Consider the following 18,417-nt stretch of genomic DNA (forward strand, 5'->3'; position numbering starts at 1 on the left):
TATATTGCAATTAGGTGGACCGCACCAGTATTAGCAACCCACTCGATGGGTGCCCATACATGGATTTAATGGCAGGTACATTGTAGTTTTTAAACCCACCCCTGTGGTCATTCACTTGAGAACTTGTTAAGGAAGACACAAATATAAGTAGGAAGTAAAGTACTGGTAGTCATCTTGGACTTGGTCAATGCTGTATCTCTATAGTGAGTAATATTATGCCTTTAGGTAAAAAGGTGGACTGAAAAGTGATCTGATTGAGGGAACATGGCAGATGAATACAATTCAGTAGTTATATGAAGATTACAGTATATATGCAAGAAGTTGGTGTCTAGTAACATATTTTTTTGAAGTTGAAGGCCATGTTGGAGTGGGAATGACTTGTGTTTGAAATGGTATGTAGTGATCAGGATTCCCTGGAGGAAAGGAAGACCAATTTCTAAGGGAATCTTACGGAGGGAATTGGGCAAAACCAGTCCTAGGGGGCATATTATCAAGGCGGGCGATAAGAGATTATCGCCACATTAGCAGCCTTTTTCGTCCGCTAAGCGGCGATAATTCTATCGCCCTATTAGCAAGCTGTTGCTAACAGCAGTTAGCGACAGCTTGTAGGCGATAGCGAGCGGTTTGCGGCCAGCTTTGCATGTCAGCGATATTTATCGCTAATGACATGCAAAGTGGGCGTACTCAACCTGTTAGCGACTGAAAGCAGTCGCTAACCTCGCTATTGCCTATTATCAACGCAGGCATAGCGATGGAAATATTCACGCTAAGCGCGAATATCTCCAAAACCTAACGCCTGCTCAGACCAGTTCTTAGCCATTATATCCAATGGGAGATGGATATTCTGGCTAAGTCCCCATTGGCGATAATGCGTGAATATCGCTGGGTTACCATTGATATTCACGCATTTCGCCGCTAACGCCGGAAATGTTATCGCATTTGAGATAAACGTTACTAATAGCACGTTATCTCTGCGATAAAATCCGGCGATGCTAGGCGATTAAAAAAAAATATTGCTAAGCCTATTTAGCGATAAATATCGCTAGTTGAATATGCCCCTAGATTCCTTGTGTTCCAGACCAGTGAGGACCTGGCCTGGCCAATCGGGCTGGACTGTTCTCTAGAGGAGCAGGATAAAGACTGGGTTATTTATGGCTTGATCCAAACTGAGGTGGCATGGTGGGCAAAAAAAGATGAATTGCTATGTGGCCCGAGCTGTTGTCAGTGGCTGATATTAATTCAAGCATTTCATCATTCACCTTGTTGTTTTTGCATTTGCCGTCCTAAGTGCGCCGGGTATGCCCAGACGTGGGTCCCGGACTCACTGTACCACTGGAACCTAGCTATACCTGGCTAAAAAGCTCTAACAAGGGTGAAACCAGTCCTAGGTTGATTTTGTTCCAGTTCAGGGAGACCTGTCCTGGCAGTTCAGGCTGGGACTGTTGCCATGAGGAGCAGGGTCAAGACTGATTTGCATACAGTTGGGTCCAAAGTGAGGTGGCATTGTGGGAAAACAAAAGATGGATTGGTATGCATTCAGAACGATTGTCAGTTGCTAAGATTAATTCAATCATTCCATTCATCTCCTTGTGGTTTTTGCAGATATTTAACTGAGCAGCAGATGAGTTGGTAATCGGTGCCTTGTAGGGATGACATTATTGATTTTCAACTGTACAAGTACACAATTTGGCAAAGCATGAACTCAAAAATGTTCTAGTTAGGTTCATAAACTGTAGGCATATACAGATAACGTGAGCCAGAGATTCTTGATGAAATTCACAACCTCTGCAACATTTGCAGATCTTAATGGTGATCGTACTCAGTCCATATTGACAGCTGCAAATGGAACTAGAACAAATCGGAGACTCACAAACTTCGATCTTTCTTTATTTTTCGAGTTCATTCTCATATATGGCTGAGAAATGGGTGACATGTAGATTGATGATAGGAGTTGGCCACGTGAAAGATGTTTTAGTTCCTCACTTTTTGTCAAAAGAGGCCCCTATTTTGTGATTTTCCAACCCAGGAGCTTGAAGGGATTGTACTGGAAATTGCTCTGCCAAGCATCCATCAACCCCACCGAATTAAGTATACTATGCAAATTCTTAGTTCTCTTCGTGTGAGATTTTTTAAGGACCTTGTTGTCTAGATGTTCAGCCCAGGCAGTATTTTAGGAAATGCAAATTGATTAGTGTGGCAAGATCGATCAGGCAAAATGTGTGTCTTAATTGACAAGTAGGTGTACAGTTAGGTCGTCCAAAGACAGAACGGAAGACCATTGAAAGAATTCATTCCTGTCCCGAATGTAGTGATATTCCATACATTGGTGAAGCATGGGAACTGCAGGAATACATTTAAGCCTGAAAGTTCTAGAATGAAAAAAGCTATTTGGACTGGGCATGGTGTAAGACAATTTTGTTAAATTAAATTGTAGCTAACTCGCCAAAATCACAAATGGCAGAAAGTTGCGGGTTATGACTTGGTTTCCGATCCTAATGTATCATTAATTCATGTAACAGTGCTTGAAACCAGTGTGCACAATTCACAAAAATAGATAATGACAACTTTTCAATTTCATCAAATTAGTTTGTATTTATACTATTTAGCTAATCAATTAAATTTATACATGAAATTTAGTCATTCATTTCTGTATGTTGATGATCACATATAGACTTTTCCTAATGCATATCTTAACTCATATATATATATATATTCACTGAAAAAACAATAGGTTATAGACCATATATAGTTAGGGATTAGCATTTACAAAACCTTAATTTACTCGCACAAAACCATTGAAATTCGCATATATAGTTAGTTGCACTAACTATATATCGCGCACCCGCAATCCACTGCTGATGATGTCACATATTACATCATTCATGACATGGTCAGTGACATCACTGATGACATCACTGATGACATCTCAAATGACATCACTGATGACATCACTGATGACATCTCAAATGACATCACTGATGACATCACTGATGACAACTCAAATGACATCACTGATGACATCTCAAATGACATCACTGATGACATCACTGATGACATCTCATTTGACATTACTGATCACATCACTGATGATATCATTCATGTGATAATACGATGAACCTCTTCAAACTCTAATATAACCTTAGATACAATCAGTGTAAACAGACACTCACAGACTGTCACTTATCCATGGAGTTACTCACACACCTAGTCAGTCATGCAAAGAATCAATCACACCTCCATTTTCTCAACTATATAGTTATACACACCTTACTTATTCAAACATATACTAACACATATTTACTCTCTTATACAATCCCTGATACATGTTCACAATGATCCATACAGCCACTCACACATTCACCTGCTCTTATGCACAGTTATTTATATATGTCAACTCTCACATGTACTGTGTTTTACATATGTACTTACTTTGACATGTAGCACTGAGAAATCCATTCACTCACCAATACACTCATGCAGACAGTCAACCGCCCATACAGCTGTTTCCACATGCACTTTTGAACCCATACATATAGTGAATCAACTATTCACACATCTATGCACAGAGTCACACACCTCCCAGCCACCCACACACACACACACTCAGTCTCCCATACAAATACTTGGGCAACCAATCAATAACCCATATAGTTACTCATATAGCTACTGATCAACACATGCAGCAGTTTACAGAACAACAGACATAATGATGCACAAATTAAGACAGTTTAGTCACTAACCCATGCACTCAGTGAGACACGTTAAATCACTCACTCATACAGTCAGTCATGCACCTACTAAATCCTTCATCCAGACACTTATACATCCACTCATTCTTCAATATGTAAGACCTATTTTAGCTTTACAGAAACATACAGTCACTGGGTGTTGTCATCAGTGATGCCATCAGTGATGTCATTTGAGATGTCATCAGTGATGTCATCAGTGATGTCATTTGAGATGTCATCAGTGATGTCACTGTCCATGTCATGAATGATGTAATATGTGACATCATCAGCAGTGGATTGCGGGTGCGCAATATATAGTTAGTGCAACTAACTATATATGCGAATTTCAATGGTTTTGTGCGAGTAAATTAAGGTTTTGTAAATGCTAATCCCTAACTATATATGGTCTATAACCTATGGTTTTTTCAGTGAATTTCAATGGTTTTTTAATAGCAAATATCAAAAGCTGTAAAATGTCAAGTACGTGGTAGGTAAAAACATTTTCGTATTTATGCACGCTGATGTGCTTTGAACGCTGCCCCCCCCCCCTCTTTTCTTTTAGGAGTATTCTCTCTTTGCAGATAGTGAAGGGTAGGTAACACAGGCCTTTGCCCCCGTTGTAATCCGTCGTGCCTGCTTCCCTCTCCATTTGATTGATTGTTATCCTAGCATTTATTGTTTTGGAATTGGTTCTCTTTAGTTCATTCTCTATTTACAAACAAGCACAGAGTCGCAATACTCTGTTTAGTCTTTGCAGATAGTGAAAAATCGTTAAAAAAACAAAAGGAATCAAGCAAAATCAGTAGGCCACTAATGGGATCTCTTTTTGACCTCGCTAAAATAGAAACATTATGAACAACCCCTCATGACAAATACGAAACTAGTGAGAGGAACTGAGCTCGACACCATGATGGCTGCAAGACAGCTCGGCTCCGCCGCCCACCCCACCCAAAATAACGACAAACACTATGCAAATATTATAAATATATACAACACACCAGCAAAGTAACAGGGTAAAACGTTTTATTAAATAACTATTTACATGGCAGCCTGCTGCAACATCGATCCAAACAAGCCTTTGTATTTTGGGCTCAAAATAGACCATCAATAGTAAGATTTTCATAGGTGAGCGTAGGTTCATGGTTTTCCATCCACAGACTAAAAGCCTAGAGTGGGAGTGAAAGAACAATAACTAGGTAAGAAGGAAGGCAGAGGTTGTGGGAAGGACTCTGGATATGGTATGTTGCTTGGTCCCTGAGATGCTTCGATGTCGCTGCCTTGCACAAATGGCATAAGTCCTGGATGTTGGGTGCCATAGTTGAGGGTTCCGAGCAGCGCTTGTAACACTGTCTGAAGCTTATTTGCACCTGCTGCAGCTTCACTATTCTCAAAGTAAGTGGGGGCTGTTTGTGGACCTGACTGCATTGGAAAACAATGTGATGCGGTGCCTCCCTGAACCGCTTGACGGAGACCCCCGAGATAATTGCGCCTGCTCCACACCTTGTCCCACAATCCGTTTGACCTGAAGACACGTCCTGCGGTGCCCTGGTCCGACCATCACATATACCTGCGCCAGGAGACGGCGTGGGGTGCAGTAGAAGGGAGAGGCGGCGCGAACGAGCCTCCCCCACCTCCCCAGGTGGAGGTTTCTCAGCTACACCCCAGCGCTTCACTCGACCAGCTGACTTGCGCCCGCTCTTGCAACACAGTGCCTCGCTCGGCCAGCTGAATTACGCCAGCTCTTGCTATTACAACGTCTCACCCGCCATCCAACGGAATTGCACCCAATCTTGCGGTACAGTGACAGGCGGCTGCTACGGAGCTCACGAAATGGCGGTCGGCTCCACAGACTTGGGCCTGACCTGCAAAGATAGCTCTGGGCAACCGTGGAACTCGGACGCTTGACTGCTAGGGCATGGGCCCCATTCCCAAAAGAGTCCCCTCAGCCTTGAAGATTCTACAACAGTCACCGGGACCCCCGACTCCCGTAGACTTCCGGTGGGGAGCGACTGCCATGATTGCTCGCGGAATGGCCACAACGTAGCCACGAGATGGTGGTGCTCTCATGCTGACGCCAGCTTCAGTGTGAAACATCCAGAAACACTGTAGACTACCAATTCGATCAGTTCAGGTGGAGCCCCAACGTGACCCGGTAGAGAAGAACTTGCCCTCCCCTCTTTGACTGATGGTTCTTGTTGCCTGTCCCTTCTCTTGTCATTTAACAGAACTTTTTGGACTGCTGAAAGGGGTTGTGTTCCGACCGCTGGTTGGTGGAGACATTTTGACTATATTCTGGACCTGCGTTGCCGCGTAATGCGTCATATGACGCGCCGCGTTAGCGCACCCGGAAGTGCTCCGGTGCGCGAGGCGCAGCTTCCCGGAAACGATCCAGAGCGCGGCACGCAGCGCGTAACGCAAGCATAACAGGTCATGTGACTTGTTAATAAAACTTTTCATTGGTTAATTTTACTTTTGTTATTCTAATGATGAAAGGCTTGGTCAAATGACCTAAAAATAACACTTTTCATTGCTTTCGAACATTTTTTTTTCCCAAATGATGAAAGCCCCACCTTTTTTTTCTCACTCTGACTTGTAAAGCAATGGACCCAGATGCATTTACAGTTTATCACTAACAATGTTCCAGGCTAATGTATTTTCCCGGGAAATTTACAACTGTCCTGCAAGTAAAATATTCCTATTTCGAGAAAAAGGGCGTTTCTTCGTCCCATGAGGGAGCCGTTGAACAAAAGAGGCTCGGCCTGCTGTCTTAGTCGCTGATAGGCATGAATATCCGATTCTTATCGATCACTTTATGTTGCAGGAGTGGAAAACACAACAGCCCTTGACCATTTATCCTTACTGCGTTCCTGCGTATTATACCTTTTAACCGTCATGTAATTGGGCTGCTTTATTTCACTTGCCTTTTACTGATTCGAAAACTGTGGCTATTATTCAAAACTTTACCAATCTAGGTACTACTACCATGTTTTGTTTTAAAAACCTTTATTGTGAAAATGTTAGTATACAAATACGGGCCTATAACCACGTGGGCCGGCCACGGAGCAAACTGGAATCGTATATGATGAGGGGACATTTACACTGTAGAAGAACGTAACGGGCGACCCATTAGGTTGCAAGAACTAAGGTGTCTAACAGTTGCGGAATCGGTGGACGTACATTTAATAATTAAAGTACGACAGGGCCAGTTACAATAAAATTATCTAGATATACATTTGCGGGCAAGTACCATGGGTGACGTTAATTCGAACTTTCAATAGTACAGTAATCAATAACACATCACAACTTAATATCAATAGGGATGTCCAAATGTTCAATCAATACTCGTCCCCGCCCGCCATGTGCTTCAAAACTGCATACGTATCTCGTGATATCAAGGTTGGGCAACCAGTACACAACAAGGAGTTACGAGTCCCATTTATACCGGCGCCATTTTGGGCGAGGCCGGGCAGGTCCAGGATATAGTCAAAATGTCTCCACCAAACAGCGGTCGGGCCAGAACCCCTTTCGGCAGTCCAAAAAGGTTCCGTTAAATGACAACAGAAGAAATAGGCAACAAGAACAATCAGTCAAAAGAGGGGACACTTTTGTGAATGGGGCCCATGCCCTAGCAGGCAAGCGTCCGAGTTCCAAGGTGTCCCAGGGCCATTTTAGTGGACCAGGCTCAAATCCAAAGAGCTGGCCACCATTTTGAGAGTCCTGTTGCAGCCGGCTATCGCTGCACCGCAAGAGTAGCCGCAATTCAGCTGGATGGCAGGTGAGTCACTGTACCGCAAGAGTAGCCGCAATTCAGCTGGATGGAGGGTGAGGCACTGTGCCGCAAGAGCGGGCGGAACTCAGCTGGAAGGCGAGTGAAACGCTAAGAGGCGCCCCACTGCAGATGAGGTGCCTCCACCTGGGGATGAGGGAGAGGCCCGTTTCCGCCGCCGACCCCGGGCACCCCACGCCGTCTTTCGGCGCAGCATTGTAGGATGGCCACACCAGTGAAACTTGCTGGACACCACCTCGGTGCCATCAGGATCTCGGCGCGTTGTGCTACCTTCAGCGTACTGTAGCAGCAAGAGTGACCGCAACTCAGCTGGACGGCGAGTGAAACGCTAAGAGGCGCCCCACTGCAGATGAGGTGCCTCCACCTGGGGAGGTGGGAGAGGCCCGTTTGCGCCGCATCCCCCCCCCCCCCCCCCCAGGCACCCCACGCCGTCTTTCGGCGCAGCATTGTAGGATGGCCACACCAGTGAAACTTGCTGGACACCACCTCGGTGCCATCCGGATCTCGGCGAGTTGTGCTACCTTCGGCCTACTGTAGCAGCAAGTGCGGGCGCAACTCAACTGGATGGCGAGTGAAACGGTAAGAGGCGCCGCACTGCAGATGATGTGCCTCCACCTGGGGAGGAGGGAGAGGCCAGTACGCACCGCCTCCCCCCCCTCCCCCCCCCCGGGCACCCTACGCCGACTTTCGGCGCAGCATTGTAGGATGGCCACACCAGTGCAACTTGCTGGACACCACCTCGGTGCCATCCGGATCTCGGCGCGTTGTGCTGCCTTCGGCCTATTCGCACATCGGTCCGCTACTGACGCCGCCTCAAATGCCAACGGATTTTGTAGGCTTTTTATAGCCCAAAGCCGCATAACAGGTCATGTGACTTGTTTATAAAACTTTTCATTGGTTCATTTTACTTTTGGTTTCCTAATGATGGAAGGCTTGATCATATGACCTAAAAATAACACTTTTCATTGGATTGAAACATTTTTTTTCCCAAAAGATGAAAGCCCCACCTTTTTTTTTCTCACTTGGCAATCCAAAAAGGTTCCGTTAGATAACAACAGAGGGGACAGGCAACAAGAACCATCAGTCAAAAGAGGGGAGGGCAAGTTCTTCCCTACCGGGTCACGTTGGGGCTCCACCGGAAGTCATCAAATTGGTAGTCTACAGTGTTTCTGGATGTTTCAGACTGAAGCTGGCGTCCGCATGAGAGCACCACCATCTCATGGCTCCGTTGTGGCCATTCCGCAAGCAATCATGGCAGCCGCTCCCCACCGGAAGCCTGCGGGAGTCGGGGGCCCCGATGACTTTTGTAGAATCTTCAAGGCTGAGGGGACGCTTTCGAGAATGGGGCCCAAGCCCTAGCAGGCAAATGTCCGAGTTCAAATGTGTCCCAGGGCCATTTTAGTGGACCAGGCCCAAATCCGAAGAGCCGGCCGCCATTTTAAGAGTCCTGTGGCAGCCGCCTATCGCTGCACCGCAAGAGTGGGCGCAATTCAACTGGATGGTGGGCGAGACGCTGTAGCCGCAAGAGCGGGCGCAACTCAACTGGATGGTGGGCGAGACGCTGTAGCCGCAAGAGCGGGCGGTAAACAGCTGAATGGCGAATGAGGCACAGTGCAGCAAAAGCAGGCGGAAAACCGCTGAATTGCAACTGAAACGGTAAAGGGGCGCCCCATTGCAGCAGAGGAGCCTCACCTGGGGAGGCCCGTTCATGCCGCCTCCCCCCCCCCAGGGGCGCCCCACGCCGTTTTTCGGCGCAGCATTGTAGGATGCCAAGACCAGTGCGGCAAGTAAAGGACATCACCTGGGTGCCGTCCAGATCTCAGCGCGTTGTGCTGCCTTCGGACTATTCGCACAACAGACCGCTACTGACGCCACCTCACAGCAGACCATTGTTGCTTTGTTTTAAAAAAAAATGTTTTAACGTGTTTACTTTGTTGGAGCGTTGTATATATTTATAAGTTATTAAAGTGTTATAATCCTACTACTTTGTTGGAGTGCTATATATTTTTAATGTGACACATAATTGTGAAGACTTTGATGTTCAAAAACGCATCCCTAGAATCTTCCGCTTCAGGCTCGGTCCCACACACCCTCACAGTGAGAATCCCCTCCCCAATCACAATACAAGATCGTTATCAGATTGTAGGAACGCGTGTGGTGTGACGGATCTCATGAGTTGGGGGCCTTGATCTACTGGAACTCCTTTGAAGAGGGGTGATTCTTTACAGTTGGGGCCATAAACTACTTCCGCAGGGCTAGGTGATAGCCTGGGACCGGCCTGGACAATCGGACACAGAGGAAGAGGAGTGTCAGAGGGTGCGGTAGTGAATAGGGTGAAAGGGAGGTGTCGGGCGGGCACGGGGTGTGATTCTCAGGGAAGAGCAGCGCAGATGGGGGGAGGTTTATGACCCATGCATGAGAGAGAGAGCGGGGGTGACCAGTGCGTGGGGGAGATGCTTGCGGGGGTGGGGAGCCATGCTGAGGATCGGCGACGTGCAGAGAGTGGGTCTGGTCAAAGCATCTAAAATGGCTGCCGTGCACGACAAAAGTGTGGCATTGGAAAAAAAGCAAGATGGCACAGACCATGTTTATCAATACGGATTAATTTATAACAATTATTTTTAACAATATATTTACTCGCAGTGTCAAAATGGCGGTCAACACTTCCTGATTTCCTTCGAATCGAACGTTAACAGACGTCACGCAGCAAAAAAAAAAAACGCTCACGCGCAGCCGCTGGAAGACAAGTATCAACATATATGAGCATCCTCAGCCACCCTCAGAAAACATAGGGGGTCAGGATACGTCTCCCGTACCCCCTTATACCCACTTCTCACATTGTTTTTCCTCCATCTTGTAATGTAATTAAAACGAAACACAAAATGGCGAATTCCCGTTTCGCGACCCGGTTCGCTACCCGGTTCGCGAACCGGGAAGCGCTTCTACCGCAAAAAAATCAAATTTTTTTTATTTGCCCCACAGGACCCTTTAATAACGCCAACATCATTCCTTGGGGGTCAAGAAGGGTCTACCTTGCCCCCTTTCATTAAATTCCCCCTTCTCCTCCTCTTGTCTCTCGATCCTACCGAGAGACAAGATGGCGGCCGTTCCGGACTGTTTAGAATGTTGACAGACACCGGAGAGCCAATCAGCTTCGCTTCGCAAAGTTCCGTTACGCGAAAAGTTCGCGAACCGGAACGCTACCCGGGACGCTGTCACAGATATATCTGTTTTTTAAAACGTTAATTTCTCAAAATCCACTGGAGCACATATCTTGAGACCTAGCAAAGGCACATCGGGCTAACAGACACTACAATTTTGCCAAGTTTCGTGCAAATCCATTCAGCCGTTCGAGCTAAAAGGGAGGCCAGACGCCCTATGGAAAAATGAATGGGAAAAACGCGTTTTGGGACCCCCCTTTTTTCTCGGCCCCCCTTGACGAAACCCCCCCAAATTTTCAGGGGCTGCTCAGAAACAAAATGTGCTATTTTCCGCACTATTTCAGCCGATTCCGTCCACAAATGCCAAAGTTATTAGACATAGAATTTTCAAAAGTCCCATAGAGAAAAAATCCTAACTATATATACCTACTGGCGACCGCCAGTAGGCAATATATATATATATATCATCCACTTTCAAAATGCAGGCTTATGTATATATTTAATTGATTAACTAAATAGTATAAATACAATCTGATTTGATGAAATTGAAAAAAATGTCTTTATTTTTGTGAATTGTGCAAACTGGTTTTGAATACTGTTACTTGAATTAATGATACATTAGACTTATATAAAGAGAATAAATAGTTACTGTGTTTTTGATTAAGGTAAAAGATAGGGGGTGCACTACACACTTTTTTTCATTAGGTTCCGATCCTGCCACTCCCCTAGGTACAAATAGGCTTCTGCCAATTAAACTTGTCTACCCTGATCGGCCAGTCGTATGAACCTGAAGATTATCCAATTTGGACTCTCTTACTTTTGGATAGGATCAATGTGAGTTCATTATTTTCATTAGAAGCTTGAAGGCAATTTAGTGACATTGTTGCCCACTTGGAGTGCGATCTAGTATCACTGTAGCGTTTGTGTACGGCAGTCTAGGAATGTGAGTGTTTCTCAGTTTTGGGGAGTAGGTTCGGACTTGCCTCGAGGTGGTTATTAAATCCACAGTGAAGTGATTCAATGGCAATAGAGTAAGAACGCACCCTGCTTTAGCGCTCTTCATATATATTTGTCCTGTGACTGTGCTGCTGGACCCAATCTTCATTCTTACCCACATGTGTGTAATAAACAAATTGCAGAAAATAGTGCTGATGGAATACCACAGGATGATAGTTTCAACACTGAGTCGCACCCTTAACTCGGTTGTCCTCCTATCTTATCTAGTGCCTCCGACCCTTTTCTGAAACCTGTTTGTAGCAGGGGTAGGGTGGTATTATTGAAAACCCATTCCTAAAAGTTTGTCTAATATTAGACGGGCAAACAATTTGGCATCCTTGTCAAAAATAATGATTATTCAGAAATTTTGAGGGTTGCTTGTGCTGCCCTTTTTAGGTCTCGCCTACGCAGTGCGCATGCCCTACATAGGAGGACCTTAAGCCGTTGCTCTGCTCTTTTTGGAAGCACATACTCGTGCTTGTGGTGGCATCCACCTTGCAGGAGCGAGCTGTGGCGCACCACAAGCACGAGTATGTGCTTCCAAAAAGAGCAGACTGCATGCGCGCGCACGCACCACACCCGGGCTTGTTTTTTAAGTTTCTTCTCTCATTTCCGAGTTTTTCACATCCTCATTCCTGTCGCTTTCTTTCTCTATTTCCAGTTTTTTCTTTCCTATAGTTGTCCACTCCGTACCCATTTATCAATCCCTGCTTCATTCCTCAATCTGTCACTTTCTCACTCCGCTTTTTTTCCTGCCTCATTTTCCGTCCTTTCGTTGTAAATTTTTTTCGCCTCTACTCTTTATTCTCTTTTACAGCATTCTTTCATTTGTCTGGTCTCACGCCCTCTTTTGTACCCTAATTCCGCGCCACATTTCTTGGCCACATTCTGTTTCTGACACTCCCTCCTGCCACTTCCTGTGACTTGAAGCGCTGCCCTTATATAAGCTCAGACTCCCAGAGCGATGAAAGGCTGATAGTTAAATCTCGCCTTGTCACACAATGGAGTCACCCGTGCTGCCGAGTCACGTTTTAGTCCTGCTTCTTCCCTTCATGACCTTGGGGCTGTTGTTGGAAGTGATTGCCTGCACAGTGAAGTACATTCTAACATGGTGCTGGTGCGTGACTTTTGCATATCTCTGTTAGTTTCATTTTTGTAATTTTCTCAGCTCAGGGTCACCTTGTGGTGTTAACAGATGCAACATGTTCACAGGTGATTTAGTCACCAAAAGCAGCCTTGTGTTCGAGCTGTGCTGCTTCAGATCTCTTGACTGGTAGTGAGCGGTTAAAAAGTTTCAGCACTCTGTTCATCATCATCTTGTGTTTGCTTCAGGTGAGCTCAGCAAAATATCCAGAACTTAATGTTTAATTTGTGAAAAAAAAAAAAACAACAAAAAATGCAATACCCAAAGTTTTACTAAGGAGCACGCCACCAGCACTGCTGGATGAAAAAGCTGCCTAGTAATAATTGCACCTGTTGCCTCTGTTATGTCATCACCCACTTCCTGCCTCTATATTGTATTCTTGCTGGTTCATTGTCGTCATTGCTTTCTATCTTTCCCGTTTTCTATATGTTTCGATTTGCAGTCTTTCTCTCTCTTGCACTGGGTCAAAGTCTGATTGAACAAACATTGGCATAGCCAATAGGTCTCGCCTTTGGGACCTTATAAGTGTTTAGCCCTGCAACAGTTGATGTTGTTGCACCAAGGATATTGTGCTGGATAACTAAACACTTATAAGGTCCCAACGGCGAGACCTATTGGCTATGCCAATGCTTGTTATGGATGGAGTGTAAAATTGGGCCCTTCCAAGGTTCTAGAATAGACTCACTGTAGGAAGGTGGAATCTGACTCTATGGTTACCCCCACTTTTTGCCTGGTGTTTTGCTGGTTTTCGACTTAGTTGGACTGGGACCCTGCTATTCAGGGCCCCAGTCTATCTGCTTTCTCTATAAAATGGACTCCATGTACTTTAGGTAATTACCAGATTGGTTACTGGGTCACCCTTGTGAGTCCCTGTATATGGTACCTTAGGTACCCAGGGCATAGGTGCACCCAAGGCCTTACAGGGGCTGCAGCATGTATTTTGTCACCCCTGGTTATCCTTCCAAACTGACACGGCAGGTCTGCACCTGCAGCCTGGGTAAGGTGGTGTAATCACCCCTTACTTAGATATATATATATATATATATATATATATATATATATATATATATATATATATATATATATATGACACATATTAACCTATAAGCCACTCCTATGGCAGGCCTCTACAATCCTGGAGGCAGAGTGCTTGGTTTTGCCCTAGCATGAGCTGAGCCTCTATGCAGTTTTCGGAACCATCTCCTTCTAGCTTTTCTATGATATAGCCATACCATATACCCTTAAGTGCATTATAATCCTCTCGGTTAATGCTAACTTTGGTTTGGCTTCATCAAAATATGTTGTGTAAGGTGTCAAACACATTGGAATACTACCCCCCGCTAGTTCTAGAGGGAGAAGACATGTAGTTACTGGTAAACCCGATTAAAGTTAAACAGAGCCCCAGCATCACAAAATGGATGCCGCTGCCACAGACACGGGTCTGCCCTCCTGATGCTGGATGAAACTCCGGCAGGGGAACCTGGACAGTAGGTTTCCTGTCCAGGGAGGTGCTGGCACCTCCCCAGACAGGCTTTATTGTATTGGGGCAGGGTGGGTTGCATTCAGTGCATGCTTTTCAGACACTGCCTGGGGCACACTAGGTGCTCCATGCATTTACCAGTTCAAATCGGTTGCTGGGGCACTCAGCCCCAGCTCTGGTGAGAAACTGGACAAAGGGTAACGGGTGTAACCACCCCCTCCCCAGGTCCTCCCATAGGTGGGACCCTAGAGTTAGTCCAACCCCTAAACTTGCTATAGGAATAGGATCCCAGTCCCTAGGACTTTAGATTACCCTGGACGAAACTCTGCAACATATATCTTGGACCTTCGACCTTCCATATCGACTGGAAGACGGAAGAAATCTCCCTTGTGGTCAAGGAGTGACCACCCTGTTCAAATAGGCACCAACTGCATCTTTGCCGGTCTGCATTTTCGAGGCTCCCACCGGATCCTGAAGAATCTGCGACACAGGACACATACTTCCAGACATATCTGAAGCTGACACAAGAGACGTGGGACCAGAACTCCTGGACATCCTGCATTTTGCAAACTGCACCTACCTCCTAAGGTATCCCAAAGTTGTGCATTGAAGCCCCTGCCCCGAGCACCTTTTGTACCTAAGCTCAGAGGCCCACCCGCCACGAGTGTCCCGTGGGCCCGCTTAGTCCGTTGGCTAGTGAGCCCCCTCGAAGGCCAATCTTTGATTTAGTGAGCTTTCCTGGTTGCTTTAAATGTGCTCACACTTCTCTCCAAAGAAGAAGTCCTCCAGACCTTGCTGGTCTGCACCGAAGTAAATCTCGACATCCTGCATGTATTGCGTTTGCCAAGGTTTGTTAGGTCCAATTCAGAATCTGACACTGCAGTAAACTACATCCTTCGTGGGACACCTTGAATCCAGCTCCTGGTTGTCATCGATGCCTCCTGGACCACGTGGCTGAAGAGACAAGCTTCACCTCTTTCACCTGAAATCACCCGACATTGGCTGGCAGCTTCCCATTGCCATCCTGGTCACTGGCTAGTGACCCAGACTGTGTCCCTTCTGCTTTCAGGTTCTTCAGATCTTCGATCCACCCTTGGATCCACCCGGACACTTTTCCTCTGGTCGCCTGCAGCACTTCTTCGCAGCTCTCCATTGGAATCGACGACAAAACCCGACACCAAAAGACACCTATGCACCCGGCTTCTCTGGGTGAGGTAACACGAGTACTCTGGTGCTTCCGTGGGTCTTGACTCTCGAAGTGTTCTAGTCTAAAAGGGTTCCATCGTAGTTAACCTAGAAGTGTCCTTAAACTGTAAATTTGTAACTTGTTCGTTCTCCAGAGAAAGTCAATGGTAACCCGCGGCTGTGTTTAGACACTGCACGTGTCTCCCATGGGCCTCCTACATCTTAACCTTTGGTGGTTCTAGGTAGCCCTAGCGATTCCACAGGCCCTAAGCCTGCTTTCTCTTCCACATGTGGTTCTTATACCACTATTTTAGTATATGTTTTGTGAGGCCCTTAGGGCATAACGTATGCTGTGCAACTTATCGTAGTCTACTTAAGTTCCTTGGATTATACTTTTACCTCTGACCTCATAAAGAGTCCAGATAGGTTGTGTTTAGAATAAATACATATATATTTGATATATACCTTGTGTGGTTTGCTTTCATTTGATCATTCAAGAGATTATAATTGGTAAAACAACTTGCTTAACTCGCCTCTAAGTCTTAGCCTGAAGGCTGCTCTCCACTGCTGCCACTGGGATAGCTTTCTATAAGGTTGACTTTACATTCTACCATCAGTAAGGGTCGTTTGGACTGGTGCCAGGTGCCCACTACAATAGTGGACATCATATGCCAGGCTAACTTCTCACACTCACCACCAGTATTGAACTATACAAACTCAACAGCGATCCCTTCCAGTTATTGGGGTTTTGCTTAAAAACTGAGATGTTAACTCCATTTTGACCCGAGGAACCATTACCCCTGGAGAAAGACAGAATCTTATGAATTTATCTCACTGAGAATTCCAGTTCGTTCAAATACAACTGTAAACTTCTGGGTGATAATATAACTAAGTTAAGTACCCCATCCAAGTGACTGCATCAGTATTATTAAATGTGATAAATTAATGAAATTAAAAGTGAAGCTTGACCAGCCGATTCAATTGGCATTTCAAGGCTCTCAGAGCTGGGGTATACCATGCAAGTTTGAGGATGGTGTTGTGTTGGCTCATTCGGGTTATGATATTATTTCCCTTTAATTTACAGAAGTTCACCAATGATACATGGGTATTTTCCATTGGGGGAAGATGTTAAAATGACAGCGTTGATTTACATATAGCCTCAAGAGTTATTCGATTATATAGTTGTTTTTCCAGTGTTGATACATCACTTGGGAATGTTAAGGCCTTCTGATTTATTTCATGTAACTACTGAAAAAATGTGAGGTAACTGGAGGAACCAAATAGAGCATCTACGCCACTAAGTTGAGATATCTGGGACCGACCAGTAAACATCTCCCATGCTAGAATTCAAGAAACTGCAGACATGCCAAGGCTTTTTTGTGTGAATGTTTTGACTAGCATAGCAGGACTGTTATCAGCGGTCTAAACAGTGTGTGTCTTTTTCCAGGCCTCATTGACCCCACAAGACAGCGTAAAAGGGATCCTGAATGTTCTCTGCAGTCTCACTGAAAAAGACAATGGATGTCTGCTGGACTGGGAAGGAAAGTCCATCCCTTGGTAAGAGGACGGCCAGCCATCAGCACCAAGGATATCTCAAGAAGACCCTAATGTGGTTTAATGGCCACAATCTGAAATTTCACTAAATAAAGCGTGTTTTGTCATTATGAGAGTTTACTGTGATTGTTTAACTTCCTTTGAGCTGAGCAGAGAGTTCGTTTGCACATGTGTATGGATGCCCAAGTGTGTGTGATTGTGTTTAAGTGGTTTGTCTTCCAGGCAAAACGCAGTGCAGTGAACTGCCCTACAATTTTCCACCTTGTCCTTTCCATGAATATTCTCAGCCATAACAGCGGACCAAAAATATGCCCTTGAAAGATGGAGGGTGAAAAAACGAAAGAAGAAAAATGAAAATGTTAAAAAGAGTATGCAAGGTGATATGAAATATAAAAGGCCTGCAAAAGTTGCATTTTCTGAACGTCCTGTATCACCTTTGGCTTTTAAGAGATTTTTTTTTTAGCGAAGCCGTGCTGAGAAGGGCTTCTTCACGCAAACCTTTCTTGGGGCATATGATCTGGCAAAACTCCCGAGATGGCCAGATTTCACTCACACAACCTAAAGATACTCCAATATTACACAAGTGCCTTTTCAGAACCTCCGGCTTTTCAGTAAATCTATGAGACAAATATTCTATAAAATTCACTGTTAGGCCACATTTCCGAAGGGTGCTGGTGCTCACTCGCTGCAGGTTTGGGCAGGTTACAGTCCACCATTTTTAAAGCTCACCAGTGGCAACTCTGTACAGGTTGATCCTCTTGTGTATGTGAGTGAGCAAAGTCACAAAATATGTGTTCTGCAACTTCCACAGTGTAGGTGTTTTTTTCAGATGCACTGCTTGTCAATTGGAGAATGCTTTTTCTAGATGTTTTAATAAAAATACATTCCTCACAGGCCTGGGTGTATATTAAAATAGTCCTTGCTCGTACAGTGCATGAACAAATATCCCACATGCGCGGCAGTTACCTTAATACATGAAACTGATATAAGAGACCCTGGCAGTTGTGGCGAGGCAGCAGACTGGCCACTGCTTCAGAGAAATGCTGTTAATTGGGGGTCTGATTAGATGCTTACTGGCATACAGGTGGAGCAGGGGGCTTCATATGACGCAGCAGAACATGTATCAGAATTCAGATTATCACACGAAGCACATACTGACTTCTTCTTATATGTTGTAAGATGACAATATTTGTGTGGACTATATATATCCAGGATTTAGGGAGGGCTTTATAATATTATATGCAGATGTAAGAGTTTTTTTTACTGGTTTATCTGACGACTATCACCCTTCCCCTCCATAAAGGCATGATTCATTGGGCGTGATGAGAGGCTCCTAAAAGAAGCAGGGGCTTAGGAAATCTTCTGGGTATAACCTAAAACAA

The 18,417-nt window shown here is 45.2% G+C and overlaps 1 protein-coding gene across 1 annotated transcript in view; it reads left to right on the forward strand.

Annotated features, from left to right (window-relative positions):
- The window catches only part of LOC147676815 (uncharacterized), a 230,680-nt gene extending 213,536 nt beyond the window's left edge, over positions 1-17,144 (forward strand). The window contains exon 6 of the mRNA XM_086945233.1: positions 16,929-17,144. Coding sequence (XP_086801359.1) covers positions 16,929-17,042 — 114 coding nt within the window. The 3' untranslated portion in view covers positions 17,043-17,144. The remainder of the gene's footprint in view (positions 1-16,928) is intronic.
- Positions 17,145-18,417: the final 1,273 nt, after the last annotated feature.

This window comes from Lissotriton vulgaris, chromosome 12 (genome assembly GCF_964263255.1).
Source record: "Lissotriton vulgaris chromosome 12, aLisVul1.2, whole genome shotgun sequence".
NCBI lineage: Eukaryota > Metazoa > Chordata > Amphibia > Caudata > Salamandridae > Lissotriton > Lissotriton vulgaris.